The sequence below is a fragment of the Vipera berus genome (genome assembly GCF_964194415.1).
Source record: "Vipera berus genome assembly, chromosome: 1".
Lineage (NCBI taxonomy): Eukaryota > Metazoa > Chordata > Lepidosauria > Squamata > Viperidae > Vipera > Vipera berus.
This window is the reverse complement of record NC_138202.1, coordinates 161,000,982-161,019,487: the sequence shown is the minus strand read 5'-3', so window position 1 is coordinate 161,019,487 and position 18,506 is coordinate 161,000,982. Positions and strand designations below refer to the sequence as shown.

General features: G+C 38.8%; 1 protein-coding gene across 11 annotated transcripts in view; it reads left to right on the top strand.

Annotated features, from left to right (window-relative positions):
• Positions 1-18,506, top strand: part of ATF2 (activating transcription factor 2) — an 81,641-nt gene that overhangs the window by 1,057 nt on the left and 62,078 nt on the right. For 7 of the 11 annotated variants that reach the window (XR_014024636.1, XR_014024637.1, XM_081313974.1 and 4 more), the window contains exons 2-3: positions 13,625-13,694; positions 16,716-16,812. Coding sequence is in view for 9 of the 11 variants with exons in the window: in XM_081313974.1 (XP_081170100.1) it covers positions 13,647-13,694; positions 16,716-16,812 (145 nt within the window). In the remaining 2 variants the exon portion in view is untranslated. The other 4 variants (XM_081313971.1, XM_081313967.1, XM_081313968.1 and 1 more) reach the window with 4 other exon arrangements.

Genomic DNA, 18,506 nt, shown 5'->3' with positions numbered 1-18,506 from the left:
TTCTCATTTGACTCCAATCGTGACAGGAACATAACTTATTCCTCCTAACGTTGCCTTCACCTGATCTCCACCTTGAGCAAGTGTTAGTTGCCCTTGGCCATTTCAGTTTTAAAATACTTTTCTCTCTTCTACTGACATAATTGTGGTTAATAGGATCTGGCACATTTCACTGAGCATTTGGTTACTATTACAATTTAATCTGCCCAGATTTTATTGGTTCTTGGGAACTGCCGTCAATGACCATTTTGATTTGGGCTGTAGAAAATATTGGACCTTCAGGAAAGGTATCTGCCCAAATGTTTGTTTTGTGTTTTCAAAACTTACCCAGACATTTTTTACGTAACCAAGCGGTTATCTTGTATTCTAAACATAGGTTTAGGATACTTTTGAGAGACTAGTAATCCTATGCTGCACAGAGGGTTGGTTTTAACAGGTAAAGTGAACAATGTTTTGCCAACTATAGGTTGTTGGCTCAGACACTGTTGGGTGTATCACAAGTTTTCTGCTATCCCAGCTGCTGAGTTTTAAACAGCCATTCTCTCCCCCCCTTCCCCCCCTCCATTATTAATACTTTTATTTTGGAGGATTCACAGATAAGCATACCAACACCCAGAACCAGTATTGTGATCTTTGAAGATTATTATTAGGAAGCTGCAACTGATGCAGAATACAGCAGTTTGCTCACTAATGATTGAGACCTGCCACATTTATTTCATCAGACAGACAGCCTAACCAGAGTAATTTAAGATTCAAAGTCTGTTTATACTAACCACCTTGTCTGCCTTTGGAAACCAGAGTAGCCACCAATATGACTTCCGTAGGGGAAGTGCTTAGCATTTATTATTGGAACAATTTGATAGGTAGCTAAATCTACCATGTAAGCATCTTACTCAGGATGGGGTCAAGTGTCCTACAAATCCAATAAATCTGTCTAGATGTCTTCCTCTCCACAGTAAGAAGAATTTTTTTCCTGCTTGGAGTTGATGCTGGGTCGGAGAAGAAACAAATCCAGAGGAGTTTACCAATCACGTTTTTAACTTGACCTGCAATAACTTAGTTTTGCATAGCACCATTCTAGGGCCTTGTTACAGTAGGAGAATAAGGTTCAGCAATCAGGGCAGCACAATTTATGTCATACGCTTTTCTGCTGGCTGAAATACTGATGGGTAGCACTTTTAATTTGGCTGTCTGGAAGAAGCCTAAATTTTAGTCGAGTAATGTTTCAGTTGGAATTAAATGCCCTGTTTAAAGTTATTCTTCATAGAGGACTTACAATGGGAGGTGAAGAATCTGCTTAATTATATAATGCTTATGAAATTTATCTCATCACAGTCATGTCAAGTTTTAAGCTTGTAATTTAGTCTGAGCTGTATCAAGATATTTAGTGCATAGACTGTTTACTGTATACAGATAGTTCTCAATTTATGACCACAATTGTGATAATTTCCATTGCTAAACAAGGTGGTTGTTAAGTGAGTTGCGCCTGATTCTATTACCCTTTTGTCACAGTTATTAGGCAAATCACTGCAGTTTTTAGGGGAATCACGCCATTAAGCAAATCCAGCTACTGCCATTAACTTTGGCTTGTCAGAAGCTGGCTGGGAACATCACAAATGCTAATCACATGACCCTGGAATACTGCAACTATTGTAAGTACATGCTAGTTGCTAAGAACCTGAATTTTGATCATGTGACCATGACGATGCTGTGATAGTTATAAGTGTGAGGACTACTTGTATTCCATTATCCTGTTGCCGTGGTTTTGTTCATTCCTATTTTAGAATGATTACAGGTATCTGTGGTTGATGGTAGTTGGGTCTGGGATTGGCTTCACTAAGTAATGTCTTTAAGCGCAATGTCACATGACAATATTGCTCAGCAACAGCAATCAAGTTGCCATTGTGTGGGTCATTAAGCAGGAAGCAATGGGAGCCCAATGTAAGGAGAGCAGTGGTATGTGACAGGCACAGGCCACAGACAGGTTGGGGAGAGAGATGCTATGGTGCACTGGGAAGCTGAGAGAAGGAGAGAATGGGTCACGAGCAGGGAGCCAGGAGAGGGAGGATGCAGTGCAAGTGCAGGGAGTCCAAGATTTAGCAGAGCAACTTGTGACCTCCTTTGCCATCTTCCCCATTGATTTTGCTTGCTTGTAGGGAAAGTTGCAAATGGGAATCTGATGATCACAGGATGCTGCAACTGTCATAAATGCAAGTGGTTGCCAAGCACCTGAATAACAATCGCATGACCTTGGTGGACAGCATGTTGCAACTTGAAATGGTCACTGAATGAGTGCTCAGTAAGGCAGACTACCTGTTTATTTTACTAAGTTACTATTGTGACACTTTTCTCTCAAGGTGTATTGCAGGTCCTGAAACTTTTTCTACTCTTTTGAAAATTAGCTAATTTTTCATCTTATTTTAGATAATTTCTAAAGCCTGCCTTGAGTAGTTTCTGAATGTTTGTAATAAGATTGACAAATCAGGAAGAAAGATCTTGATATGTTCTTTTGAAATGATGTACAGGTAGTACTCATTCAACAACCATTTGAAGTTGCAGCAATGTGAAAACAGCTTTCCAATTGGCTGTTGCACTTATAACCTTTGCAGTATTCCATAGTCATTTAATTGGCAGTTTTATACTTCACAGCCAGCTTCCAACAAGCAGAGTGAGTGAATAAACCTGCAGTAAAATTCCTAACTCGTGGTCATGTGGTGTCTCGCTTAATGTCCATATTGCTTAATGATAAGAGTTGCTGATCTCAATTGTGATTAAGTGAGAACTACCTGTAGTTTAAAATACTTTATAAAGAAGTTTATAAACGTTATTCTGTACACATAATTTTGAAATACTGAAATACATTCCTCTAGTTCAGTTCTGTTTTCAATTTTTCTATTAAAAGAATTTTGAGTTGGTCCCTATCGATCCCATTGATATATACGGCCATAGGAATTTGGGTTAAAAGTTTAGAAATTGCTATTTTTTCTTGAGAGTATCATAAAATTAACACATTTCCCGTCTGTACATGTTTACCAATACCTTGTTCAGATAATTTCATAATTATTGAATGTCCTTATGTTGTAAATCTGCTTATTCATGAAATACCACATATCTGGTAGAATATCTAGTTTTGCAAGTTGGAGTTGTTGCCCAAAAAGGAATTCTAGAGTCCTGAAACAAGCACATATTAATGCATTTACTTCTATCTTCAAAGGATAAGTTAAAATCTCTCATCGTCTCAGAAATACTTGTTTCCAGGCTATGGATATTATAATATATTGTCCAAGTCATGTGTCATGCGACTGAAAAAAAGTTTCTATTTGCATTCATTTCTCAAATGGAGCAATTAGGGCATGGGGTGGCAATTAATTTTCCCAAGGGACCACATGAGAAACATTGTTCTAGAGGGCTGAACCAATAGGCTGAATTTAATTCTGCTCCAGATTAATTTTACTATTTTGTAAAAAGCAGTAAATTACATGGTTTTGATTAGTTGCTACTGGTAAGAATACTTATTACGTCTTATTTACATTTGATTTCCAATTTCCACTTGACTTTACGCAGGCTGAATAGGGACAGCCAAAGGTCCAGATGTGGTTTGGGCACTGTAAAATGCCCAGGTCTGAATTAGGGTGTGATAGCAACCATTCAAAATTGCGATGGTGCTGAAGGAAGAGACTTATGACCTGTAGTGAAAATTATGGACATGCAATGCCCCCGCAGTCAGATGATGAAAATTTGGACACTTGGCAATTGCTAACATCCTTATGGCAGACTTCAGGGCTGCTGTAATTGCCTCCCCATCACCACCTTTACACCAGTCTCAGCCGCCCTTTGACCCACCAGTGTGCACAGTGCTGCCCTGGTCCTGGAGGCTGAGGCCTACTCTGTACCCCTCCATGCTCAGGAGGCCTCTACCAGTTACAAAGCCCAGCAGCACACATAATTTCTCCACCTACCTTTACCTTTTTTGCAGTTGCTGACAAGCGTGCTCAGTCAATGCGAGGTGTGACCTTCCTATAGAGCAGGTGTGTCAAACTGCCAGCCTCTGGGCCAGATGTGTCACGGTGAAACCGCGCCCACCCCATTGCCGACAATGGGGGAAAAGTCACATCACGCAATGTCACGTGATGTCGTGAGTTCCTACATGCTTGCTGTAGAGGCTGCCTTGTGATGCTGTACAAACAGGAGCCATTTGGAATTGCCCAATTTGGAGAAGGAGCCTTTCAAACAATTGGAAGAATAGTGCTACCTCTTACAATTGTTTAGAAACCTTATTGCATCAATGGGTGACAATACTTTAATGTATGTTATTGGACCAAAACACTAGAATATCTCGAGAGTGATGTCCTATCTATGGTGGAAGCAGAAAACAACTAAATTTATATTGGGAGTAGTGATCTTCATTTCTGATGCTGACTTGTCTTCAGGCCAAGGTTTTCTCAGCTACCTTGGTAAATGGTTGTGGGAAAAGAGGAAATTGTGTCTTAATGGGTTCTTGATTTTTGGCAGCTTAATGATAACACTGATTGGACGAAAGCTGATAAATTCTAAAAATCTCTTCAACCCTTTCTAGATGGGATTAAACTTTTTCTTAATAAATTTAGGGGAGTTGAAGTGTGCTCACTAACTCAGAGGGCATGAAACCAATTATGGATGGTTCATAAACTGGCACTTTCAGATATTGTCATTTAGCTATGTTTTGGTCAATGTTCCAATAATGAAATTAGATTGCATCATATCTTTATTTTTAAGGGCCTCATATGATGATAGCATGTTGGGAAGGACAAATTCATACACTGATTATCCTGATACCATCTTGGTATGCAAGGGTCCAGATTTTTCTTCCCTGTGTATAATGTCCACCTGGGCAATACTGTATGGTGGGCTGGGGTGTAATTTTGTTGGAAATTGTCGGTAATCCTAAACTTACAACTGGTACATAGGGTTATTTACATCCTGGATTCAAAGTTTCAACAACTGATGCCCCACCTCATCCTGATTGCATTTTGGGTATTCAGCCTGCATTTTCAGCCATTTGTAGTATCCCACAATCGTGAACACATTTTACTATATTTTTTGCCAAAAAAATCTGGTTTCTGGCAAAAAACACCAATTGTAGGCAGTGGATTTGCTAATCAACTACGATGTTTGCTTAATGACCACCACAAAAGTTGTAAAACCAGGTCCAGTCATACAGTGAACCACTTACCAACCAGGACGACTTACAACTGTAATTCTGGACTCAATTACGGTTGTAGGCCAAGGAATACCTGTAATATTCTCTGACATTGTTCACATTGTTATATGTGTGCATAATTTGCAGCAACTTAAATACAAGTGCTACCTACACAGAAGACCACTTTGAATTACCCATATCTGGATTTCTGCATCATGTTTTATGTGGAATTACCATCAAAAGCTCCAATTTAGTTCAGTTTTGCAAATTAGCTTAATTGGAACCATATAATATCAGTTATAAGAACTTGGTCATGTCCATTCAGAGCTTTGGTTTAGTTTCAAATCAGGACATGGTTTAATTTTTGGAAAGAAAAACAACAGCCAAAGATATAAATGTGATGTTGAATTATTTTCCTAAAATGTGGAAGTTAAGATTTCATGAAAAAATTGATTCCAACAAATCAGAGTAAAAAGAATAATCTTTCATAAATGGAAATAAACTTACCCACCTGAAATTAAAGAGAGATTCACTTCACTGAATCTGAACATTTTTCACTGGAATCCATTAGAATCTAAAATTGATTAGAGAACATTTTAAAATTTATGCGTATTTAAAAAGTCCCATTTGTATTCATTAAGATACAAATTTAGTCTACTGATTGTCAGGCTTAATTATAATAAGCAGGTTTTAGTAGAGTAAAAATTATTCAGAACCCATCTGATCTAATTAAAGTTTCCACTGACACATTTTCTGATAATATTTTATATATTTCTCATTTCCATTGTTAAATTTAAGAACCTCTGGTATCTAATCCACTCTCAGTTTATGGTTCCATTAAGCAACCTTCCGTAGAGCATTTAGGTTCTACTACTATTAGACACCACTTAGTAATGTCTTTGTTTATATATTTACTTTGTTTCCGTCACAACTGATTCTGAGTACCTTACACACCTGAGCATAGTAATGGGAATAAAAATACAAATAACAGAAAATTACCACAACCATATACTCTTAAGCATGGAGGAACAAATGTAAACACTTACTCTGCAGGAAACCCCTCAAGGTACAAAATTCTCTTGTCCCAGAGGCTTGTTGTAAAGGCCAGCTCTGGATCGTTTTTTGAAAGGCCAAGAGATTCAAGCCAGATCTGACCTTCAGGTTCTATAGAAGGGCGAATAGCAACTGAGAAGACCTGGGTTCAAACCCCCACAGATTATACTTCCTAGCAGTAGAGTTCCAAGAGGAGCCAGCTGTTCAATATTCTAATGAACTAGAAGGAACCACTTTAAGTAGGATATTGCAAAGATGCTCAGGATCTGGATCGTATAAAATTTTAAAGATGACAATCAGCATGAATTGCCTCAGAAGCAAACTGATAGCCCACTGCAAACTAGCAGTGTTACATGTACAGATAGACTAGTGCCCATAAATGCAGGCTGCTGCATTGTGGACCATCTGAAGTTTCTCAGTCACTTTCCAAGTCAGTCCCATGCCTACATCCCACAAATAGGTTGTCAAGATATGAGTGATTTGAGCAGGGTTTTCTTATCCAGGAAAGGCCATACTGTAATTGGTGTACAAAATGAAGCTGTGAAAGGTTCTTCTGGGTAATAATAATAATAATAATAATAATAATAATAATAATAATAATAATAATAACAACAACAACAACAACAACAACAACCCCCAGTGAGGCACTACCTTGACGTGGTTGTGGGGCTTGTGTACTCTGAGGAAGATGAGAGCTATGCCAGAGGTTCAACCATACTGGACAGGTCTCATCAGAGGAGTCAGACAAAGAGTGTCTCTCCCATAAAAAATATGGTGAGACGTAAATTTCAGAATGCCATACCGGCTCGGATGTTGCCCGGGTTAACGAGGTCCACGCTAGATGTTGGAGTTCCTGGATATCTGGTGAAAAATGGGTTACAGGACTCAGGACTGTTGGCTGAGCAACCAGGGCCAGCAGCTGCAGAACTACTGGAAGAAAAGGTGTTTACCTGTCGCAAATACACAGTGATTGAAAACAAAGAAATAATGATCTGTTATTACAGTTTAAGTCCAACAAGAAGAGGATATCTAAAATGTCCAACAAGAAGAGGATATCTAAAATGAATGCACCAGTTCTGGAAAGAATTTAACATCCAGAATCAGAAATAACAGAACAGAGACTAGCAGATCAACGCCGATTTGTAATATGAAACAAAGTAGTCACAGAAACAGAATTGGATGAACTGCAAAAGTTTACCCAGGGCAAAGAAATCAAAGCTTTGCCAGAAGTAATTCAGAATGTAGAGGCAAGCCAGGGGGAGTTGGCAGTGAAGGAATCCAGCAGAGATACACAACTCTTCTCATTTGGAAACCAGGCACCTCTTCCTCAGGAAGAACAAAGCCCTCAAAGAATAACTGAGCATCTAGAACAGCACAAAAACAACAGAATAAGGCTGCCTGCATTGAAGCTTGTTCCAAAGAAACAGCTAGCACAAGCATTAAAAGATGCAAATACAGCAATATCAAGTATAAGCACCAATTCACTGCAAGAAACAAACCAACTAATGTACAGCACAGCTGCAGTTATAACTGAATACCTGGGATGCAAAATCAACGAAGAAAAACAAACAAACAGTGCACCACAAAAATGGAAGGTTAGACTAGAAAATAAGATCAGCAAGTTAAGATCATATTCAAGCAAGCTAGAACAGACGAAAGAAAAGAAGCTGAAGAACAAGAAGACCAAAGAATACCTAATCAAGAAATACCACTTAGAAACAAGGAAGATCAAGGAAGCACTGGAAATAAAGCAGCAAATAACAACTATAGCCAGGAAAATCAGTAGATACGAAGCTCGAATTGCAAATTATAGGCAGAAACTCCAATTTCAATCCAATCAGAAACGTTTCTACCAATCCATCAATGGAGAAAGTGCAATGAATCAGTCAGTACTTGACAAGGAAGAAACAATGCAGTTCTGGAAGCAGATATGGGATAACCCACGGGTCGGCAACCCGCGGCTCCCAGTCCTCCGCCATGTGCAGTCCCAAAAAAAAGACTAAAAAAGTTCAATCAACCAATTCAAACTTCTCATGGAAAAGAAAAAACTTGTGAAGTTTGAATTGATTCGTTGAAGTTCTTTGGTTTGTGGGACTGCCCACAAACCTCTTCTTCTTTGGACTGCACATGACGGCAGCGGAGGAAGAGACGGGAGGACTGCTGGAAAGGTAAGTAGTGGGTCGGTCGGATGGGGCATGCGGGTGTGGTGGTGATGTTTCTGAGCAGCATATGGAGTCTCGGGTGCTGCCAGATCCCCTCCTTCTTTTCCCCCTTTTCTCTCTCTGTCTCTGTGTGTGTCGGACCCGCGGGGAATGGCTAGTAGGGAGGCAGCAGTCTGGCATTTTTCCCCCTCTCATTTGTGTGTGTGTGTGTGTGTGTGTGTGTGTGTGTGTTGGACCCACGGGGAACAGCTGCTAGAGGCGGCAGCAGTCTGGTGTTTGCGTCTCTCTGTGTGTTGAGCCCATGGGCCCGACACAAACGGGGGGGGAAATGCCGGACGGCCACCTCTACCAACCGTTCCCCGCAGTTCCGACACACACACCCACACACACACACGGGAGGGAGGGAGGTAAACAATGCCGGACCACCTCCTCCCTAACAGACCTCTCCTGCACGTGGAGAAATGCCCATTCCCTCTGCTGAGCCGTCCCAGTTGCTTGTGTTGCAGAAGGCAAGCATTTGGAATGAAGACTCGAGATTCGGTGTTTCTCCACGCCTGCTTATCAGCGCGTGGGGAGAAATGCCCATTCCCTCTGCTGAGCCATCCCAGTTGCTTGTGTTGCAGAAGGCAAGCATTTGGAATGAAGACTCGAGATTCGGTGTTTCTCCGTGCATGCTGATCTCGCGCTCCTTACAGTCTCCCTTTGTTTCAGCTTGCTTTCTGCATTTGGGATGAAGACTCAACAGAGGGAGACTGTAAGGAGCGCGAGATCAGCGCGGGCTGAGAAACGCCGAATCTCGAGTCTTCGTCCTAAATGCAGAAATTGCTGATCTCGCGCTCCTTACAATCTCCCTCTCTCGAGTCTTCAGTCTTCATCCCAAATGCAGAAAGCAAGCTGAAGCAAAGTGAGGGAGACTGTAAGGAGGGTGAGATCAGCATGCACGGAGAAACACCGAATCTCGAGTCTTCATTCCAAATGCTTGCCTTCTGCAACGCAAGCAACTGGGACGGCTCAGCGGAGGGAATGGGCATTCCTCCACGCACGCTGATCAGCGCGCACAGAGAAATGTGGATTCCCTGTGCGCCCTTGCAAGACAGTGTTCCAGGGAGGTAACTGGGATGGCTCAGCAGAGGGAATGGGTATTTCTCCCCGCGCACTGATAAGCGGGTGTGGAGAAATGCTGAATCTCGAGTCTTCATTCCAAATGCTTGCCTTCTGCAACGCAAGCAACTGGGACGGCTCTGCAGAGGGAATGGGCATTTCTCCGCGTGCACTGATAAGCAGGCGTGGAGAAACACTAGCGTCTCAGCGAGCGCACTAGGCCGCCCCGCTCCTTGGGGCTTGCTGTTGCCATGGGGGCCGGCACGGGGATTTGTTTCTGCGGGTTAAATTGGAACCAAGCAGTAAGTGAAAAAGTTAGCAGCAGTAGCGGGAGTGGTTTTAATTGTCAAGCGTCCCCATGGAAGTCAGTGGAGGTGCCGCGGCTGGCCTTTTGAGTTGGTGAGTGAGAGTGAGAGAGAAACGTTTTTTGAGCAGTGTGAGTGAATGAGAGTGTGAAAAAGGCTTTTTAGAGCAAATGTGAGGGAATGAGAGAGAGAGAAGCTTTTGGAAACAAAACGAGTGAATGAGAGTGAGAGAGAAGCTTTTCCAAGCAAAGGCGAGTGAATGAGAGCGGAGGGGGCAGGGTGGCTGCATGTCTCCCCTTAGGCTCCACTGTTCTGTCAAGCCTCTTGTTTTGTGCATGCGCACGCATGCGCGCCCTTCTTTGCCACTCTCAGTTTTTTCTTTTGTGAGGGAACCGGTTCCGAGTGGCTCTTTCACTGTTTCAGGTTGCCGACCCCTGGGATAACCCAAAGAAACACAACAAGGATGCGGCTTGGTTAAAAGAGGTGGAAGCAAATAAAACAGAAGTTGAAATGAAAGAACTAGTAATAACAACAAAAATGGTAGAAAAAAGAGCAAGGAAGATCAAAAATTCATCAGCACCAGGTGAAGATGAACTGCATGGGTTTTGGTTGAAACATCTAACTGTTATATACCCACTCATTGCCAAGCAGTTCAACAATATACTACAAGGAGGAGAAATTGAAAAGTGGCTAACAATTGGGAAAACCTACCTAATAAATGAAAAATCCAGCAAAAGGGGCAATACCAGGCAACTACAGGCCAATTACCTGCTTACCAACAACTTTCAAATTGATAACTTGTGTGGTAGCTGATGCAGTACAACAGCATCTAGTTGAAAACAGTCTCTTTCCACCCGAACAGAAAGGAAACCGCCCCAATAACAGAGGAACAAAAGATCAACTACTAATAGACAAAATGATCTTGGAAAACTGCAAGAAAAGGAAGACCAACCTGAATGTGGCATGGATTGACTACAAAAAGGCATTTGACTCTCTGCCACATGACTGCATAATCAAGGGCCTAGAAATAACAGGAGTCAGTAGAAAGATCAGAAAATTTGTGCAAAGATCGATGGCACAATGGAAGACACAGTTGCAGGTCAGAGGTGAAAGACTGGGAGAGGTTAATATCAAGAGAGGAATATTTCAGGGAGATTCATTATCACCACTACTATTTGTTATTGCACTGTTTCCTCTGTCAACAATACTGAATAACTCAGGACATGGCTATCAAACATCAGAAACATCTGCCAGACGATCCCACCTCCTTTACATGGATGATCTGAAGCTGTATGGAAAAACATCTGAAATAGAATTGCTGCTGAACACTGTCCATATATATAGCCAAGACATTGCAATGGAGTTTGGCTTGGACAAATGTGCCACACTTACTCTCAAACAAGGAAAAATAGTGAAAACTGAAGGAATCAAGATGCCCCAAGAAAATAACATTAAGAGTCTGGATGAGGAAGATTACTACAAGTACTTGGGTATCCTTCAAGCTGACAATATCAAGAAGTCAGCTTGAAGTCAAGAAAAAGATTAGAGGTGAATAAATCAAGAGAGTGAAGAAGATCTTAAAGTCCAAACTCAATGGAGGAAATACCGTGAAGGCAATCAACACCTGGGCAAATCCAGTCATTAGACACACAGCTGGAATAGTGGACTGGACTCAAGCAGAACTAAAAGCAATGGATAGGAAGACCAGAAAAATAATGAATCATGCCCTTCATCCACACAGTGGCATTGACAGACTCTACCAAGGCAAATAGGTGGACGTGGAATGCTGCAAGTACATCAGATGGTTGAAGAAGAAGAAAATGGCTTTGGAAGAATATCTGAAGGACAATGATGAAAATGCACTGAAATTAGTATATCAGGAAGGCTTACTGACTACTGGAGAGACCAAACTGGCCTATAAGAAAGACCAAATGAAGAACAGAATAGAGGCATGGGAAGACAAAGCACTACAGGGGCAGTACATTAAAAAAATAGCTGGGAAAGCAGATAATAACAAGACCTGGCAATGGCTAAGAGCAGGAAAGTTGAAGAAAGAGACCGAGGGACTAATTCTGCTGCACAAGACCAAGCCTTAAGGACAAATGCATACAAAGTCAAAATTGAGAAGACAGCAACAGACAGTAAGTGCCGCCTATGCAAAGAAGCTGAAGAAGCAGTGGACCACCTGGTAAGCTGCTGCAAGAAGATCGCACAGACTGACTACAAGCAGCGGCATGACAAAGTAGCAACAATGGTGCATTGGAAGATCTGCAAGAAATATCATTTGCCTGTAAACAAGAACTGGGATCATAAAATAGAGAAAGTCATAGAAAATGATAAACTACTCTGGGACTTCAGAATTCAAACAGACAAGCACCTGCAACATAACACCCCGGACTTAACAATTGTCGATAAGAAAGACAAAACAAGTGTGGATAGCAGACAGCAGAATAGACGAGAAAGAACTAGAGAAGATAACAAAATACAAAGACCTACAAATAGAAATAGACTGTGGCAAAGGTAAGCAAGGGTAGTACCAATAGTAATAGGTGCCCTGGGTGCAATCCCAAAACAACTGGAGCACCGCTTGAACACCATTGGCATTGACAAATTTGCCATTAGTCAATTGCAAAAGGCAGCCTTACTAGGAACTGCTTCCATCCTGCGATAATATCTGTAATACCATCAAACATCCACATAAGCCTATCCCAGGTCCTTAGTAAGGACTCAATAGGTAGAGAAAAATGCCAAACCCAGTCTGAACATCTGGCTGACTATGCGATGATTAATAATAATAGTAGTAGTAGTAATAATAATAATACTAATAATAATAATATAATAATGTTGGAAGGGACCCTGAAAGTCATCTAGTTCAACCCCTTGCTCAGGCAGGAAACCCTATACCATTTCTGACAAGTGGCTGTCCAGTCTCTTCTTAAAAACTTCCAGTGTTGGAGCATTCACCACTTCTGGAGGCAGTGATTAATTGTTCTAACTTTTAATTCTTCAGGGATTCCCAGATTATAAAACTAACTCTAAATGGGGAAACGCAACTCATCCTAAACCAGAAATAGAATATAGTGTCTCTGGCATAAGGGGTCTTTCGCACTCAGTAAATTGTTTACCTAACCACTTTGGCATATAGGTAGTCCTCGATTTGTGACCACAAATTTCTGTTGCTAAGAAAGACATTTGTTAAGTGAATTTTGCCCCCATTTTACAATCTTTCTTGCCACAGTTGTTAAGTAATTTAATACAGTTGTTAAGTTAGTAACGCAGTTGTTAAGTGAATCTGGCTTCCCCATTGACTTTGCTCGTCAGAAGGTTACAAAAGATGATCACGGGATGCCAGGGCACTACAACCATCATAAATTTGAGTCTGAATTTGATCACATGACCATGAAGATGCTACAAGGGTGGTAAGTGTGAAAAACGGTCATAAGTCACTTTTTTCAGCGCTATTGTAACTTTAAACGATCACTGAACAAACTATTATAAGTCAAGGACTACCTATATAGGTATGGAATCTACCAAAGGGAGACATACTGACATATTTATGTCCTGTTAAACTAATAAAGCCTAGTTTCTATACTTCCTAAAAATATTTTCAAGCTTGACTGATAATTGTGTGTTCAAGTTTCAATTTCACTTTGGACAAATAATGCACCAGATTATTTAGGTTTTTTTTTATTATTCTGTAATTTTAGAAATATGGTTGAAAAAAGTGTATGGAAATATTGTTTTTTATTTGAGACTTTGTCATAAATCAATACAGGATAAACTATTGGCATAATCTTAAAGTAATTACGTTTGCTATTCCAATGTAGGTAACCCAAGAACCTGTAGAATATGAGTGATGACAAACCCTTTCTATGTACTGCCCCTGGATGTGGACAGGTAATATATGTATTTTAGATCTGTTCATCTAAATCAACAGAGAAACATCTCTTACATCAGAAGTGGTTTATGTCTGATCCTAATAGCATCTGTCTTGTTCTTTTAAACAAGAAACAATTGTCCCAGTCTAATAATGGACTTCTTGCTGGGTGTTCAGTATCTGGTTCTTGAATCAGAATGAGCGGCAGGTTTAGCTTCCTGTCACTTTCAAGATACATTATGAGTCTTAGTACTACTATATTGAATGGCAATATAAGCCCAGCAGTGGAACTGCTTGATGCCTCAATCCAAGTGCATTTATTTATCTGTTTGTTTATTCATTCTAATTGTTCCTGAGCAGTGGGTAATTTAGGAGCAGAAAGTTAGATAGATTAGAAAAACATATTAAAAATTATTTCTGTTAACAGAATTGTTTCATTTTTCAAATTGCTTTATTTTTCAAATTGCTTCATAATCAGAAAACAATTTTATTAAATTATCTAACTTAATTTTGAAAGGTACTTCTATAGCCATGCTGAATAATGCAGAGGAGGGGGGAAAAAGAAATACCTGGGAGCTTCTTTTAATATAAAGAATATTTTAATGTTTCCCCATATGGAGTGGTGTTTTCAATTGTATGATGAATTCACTGTTCTTGTATTCTTTTTGAGTATGTATAAATATGCTTGAGGAGCTCATTTTGCAGTACATGTGTGTTCTGAAAGGGAGTAGCTTTCTTGAAGAATTATTATGAAAATAACCATGCATAATAAATAGTCCTAAGCAAGATGATGGCCTGGAATAGGGTTAATAACTGTCACTCAATACAGAGAAAGCAAACATTCTGTAAATGGGCTATCTGTTTGATTAACTGTGTTCGTCTAATTGAGGAAAGAATTGTATTTCCATTAGAGTTCAAGTGTATGGTTCTGGTAATATTTTTGGACCCTGCATTGCCATTTGAAAGCCTGAGTAACTTCAGGAACTTAGGATACCTTTTATCATCCTGGGCTGATAACACCAGCTGTGACCTTGCCTGGGGAAAAATAGCCTGGCAACATTATTCATGCTCGTATCATTCCATCTAGAATTATAGGTAGTAATAATCTATAATTCCCTAAAGGACTTAAGACCAGTCTGTGGAATCCCTGATGCTCTCTGAGCTTGGTTGTTTGCTTGCAGAAGTTTCATTACCAAGTAGGTAACATCATCAGTGCCCTTAATTTAATTGTCAGTTAAGGTCAGTCGGTCAGAAGCAGTATCTCCCTCTGTGATTACTTATCAGGACACTACTTTCTGCAGAGATGCTAGCCTGGTGCTTACATTGTAGTCTTTTTGGTGCAAAATGAAGATATATTTTTTTTTGCTTTAATAATGCTTCAAAATGTATGTAACGTGTTATTTTTAAATGTTAATATTTGTATATATTTTTTTTAATTTATTGTATAACACGTTTTAATTGATTGTATAACACCCAGAAAACTTCTGATGTGGATGTAATATCACAACATAGTAAATACAAAAGAGAGTAGGGAGGTGAAAAATTCAGCTTGATCTACATTCTTTCTGATACTCTGAAGTAATTTAAGAAAATGCAATTCTTAAAGCAGTTTTTCAATTTAAAGTCTGTGATTTTTTTCTTTTGGGTTCTGCATTTAGAAACCTAATGTGTTACAGATAGCTAAATTGTAGCTATGCTATTTAATGAATTAATATATTTAGAAATATTGACATGGGAAATGGAATATTCTATTTTCATATGTGTGCCCTTTTTTGCAAAATGTTTAAATGATTGCTGATTGCACATACTACATTATTTTACGTTAGTCAAAAGCTACTAATTTCTTCCTCAACATAACATAATGATTGACAGCCTTTTAAAAATGGTACAGGTGGGTGATCCAATATCATAGATATCTAATCTCTATCCAATATCGTAGAAAGAGATAAGGGAGAGAAAATGTTCAGGAGTCTTAGGATGAAATTCAGAAATAGTCATGGCTTATTAAAAAAGTAAAGGCTTCCCCATCCAGCCTTATCTGACTCTAGGAGGTGGTGCTCATCTCTGTTTCTTAGCCAAGGGAAACATTGTTGTCGGAAGACAATTTTCGCGGTCATGTAGCCAGCATGGCTATACGCCAAGGTGCACAGAATGCTGTTACCTTCCCACCAAAGTGGTACCTATTTATCCAATTACTTTTGCATGCTTTCAAACTGCTAGGTGGCTCATTAGACGTATGCAAATAGTAACTATAATAATCTAATAGTCCAAGAGCATTTAACTGATATTTTCAGTGATTTTAAATGAAGGAGACTATATCATGATGTGTGATTTCTAACATTATATCAAATTTTAATTTTGAATAATCTCAAAAGTTTTATTCTAAGAAATACCAGTATATGCTTGAAGCATATACACCATCCAGAAGAACATACGCTAGAATGCATGTTAAGATAAGCCTTGTATGCAAACAAGAGTTGGGGGATTTGGCACAAAAATGATCTATTCCTTGTAATTTCTGTTTAATTGTACCCAGCAATTACTGAGCATTGGCAAAGTTGTATCAATGAAAACAAAGCACATAGAAATGACAATTTTTTATATGTGTTCTCAATCTATTTAAAAAAAATATCCTGATTTTTCTGGAGTAGAATTAGAGGGTTCTTATGTGGATGGCAGAAAAAGAGGAGAAAGATGTCTTATAGAATAAAGGCTTTCTGCCTGTTGCAAGTCCCTCATATTTGCAATTTGTCATAGTGGTTAAGATTCTGAATTATTGTGTGTCCAAATTTGTATTTAAGAAGAGTAAAAACCATTAAAATTGATTTGTGTGATTTGTGACTTATGATGATGCTCCTTAAATATTCAAGAGAATGGTCAATAAAAAAACAAATTTAGAATGTAATTTTAGCAATCTTTTAATTAAACAAAAAACAATCAACCTTTTCATTGCAAATGGTTTGTAACCCATTTTGAAAATGATTCCCACTGTTCAGTCATAATTCAAATTTATAACTGTATTTTAAAACTTCTTGTCACAGCGTTTTACCAACGAGGATCATTTGGCTGTCCATAAACATAAACATGAGATGACACTGAAATTTGGTCCAGCTCGTAATGACAGTGTCATTGTAGCTGGTTAGTATATCTTTTATTAATCTAACTCTTGGAATGTGCCCAGAGTTTGTGTATTTTCTGTATATGCTTGCAATCCTGTCAGAAATTCTTTTTACAAATAAAATGAAATTACATCATGTATTGTCCTTTTCCTTAACATGGATTGGTTGATAAATTAATAACAATGTACTGGCTGTATATGCTTCAGCCTTAATAATTAAGAGCAATCTAATATACAGAACTTCACAAAATTGTTGTAAGAAGTAACATCTAGCAATTTAATGTAGATACAGAGAATGCATATCCGCACAATATGTTTTTACCAAAGTCGTGTACATGTTGCTATGAGATAACTTCTTATGGTTTCTTACATTTTTACTGATCTTAATTATGCCTTATAAAGAAGCTTTAAAAAGACATTTTAATTGATTGAATAGACTCTTGCTTAATCTCTATATCTTTGATGGTCTTTTCCTTTTCGGTAATATGTTATTTTAAATCTTTCCATTTTTGCTTTTAAACAAAAAGGAAACAGAATTAGATTTTTTTTTAAAAAAAAACCTATTTTGTAATCAAAACAATGCTCACATTCTAGAATGATGCATTGACTACATTCACATATTGCACTATGCCAGAATATGGTTCATTTGGATTTGGATTGTCATGTTATATGATTTGAGCCATAGGGGTTTATAAATTACGGTTAATGCATGGCTCACTGTAATGTGTGATCCATGATATAGGTTATTATAGTATTTGAAAATTATTGTTTGTATAGGCCTGATTCAGATGTATTTTATGTCATTGTACTATATGGAATAAAATGGAATTACATGTAATGCTATCTTCTAAAGGTAATTTTAATAAATGCATACACAAATCCTGTATGAAAAGTAGACCATAGCTTCTATAGCAAAATAATTTAATAATATTACTATTTAAATACTATGTGGATTATTTTCTTCTTTTGCCCCTATGAAGATATCTAATTGTGATTGCACGAACTACCTACCAATGAAATACTAACACAGTTTCCTAAATATGTTATCCTCCTATCACTGAGTCTCAGTCATTATATTATAACTGTCAGATACAGTGAGGGAAAAAAATATTTGATCCCCTGCTGATTTGTACGTTTGCCCACTGACAAAGAAATGATCAGTCTATAATTTTAATGGTAGGTTTATTTTAACAGTGAGAGACAGAATAACAACAGCAAAAATCCAGAAAAATGCATTTTTAAAAAGTTATAAATTGATCTGCATTTTAATGAGTGAAATAAGTATTTGATCTCCTTCAATCAGCAAGATTTCTGGCTCCCAGGTGTCTTTTATATAGGTAACAAGCTGAGATTAGGAGTATTTCCTGTAAGAGAGTGCTCGTTACCTGTATAAAAGACACCTGTCCACAGAAGCAATCAAATCAGATTCCAAACTCTCAACCATGGCCAAGACCAAAACGCTGTCCAAGGATGTCAGGGACCAGATTGTAGACCTACACAAGGCTGGAATGAGCTACAAGACTATCGCCAAGCAGCTTGGTGAGAAGGTGACAACAGTTGGTGCAATTATTTGCAAATGGAAGAAACACAAAATAACAATAAATCTTCCTTGGTCTGGGGCTCCATGCAAGATCTCGCCTCGTGGAGATTCAACAGTCATGAGAACGGTGAGGAATCTGCCCAGAACTACACGGGAGGATCTTGTCAGTGAGCT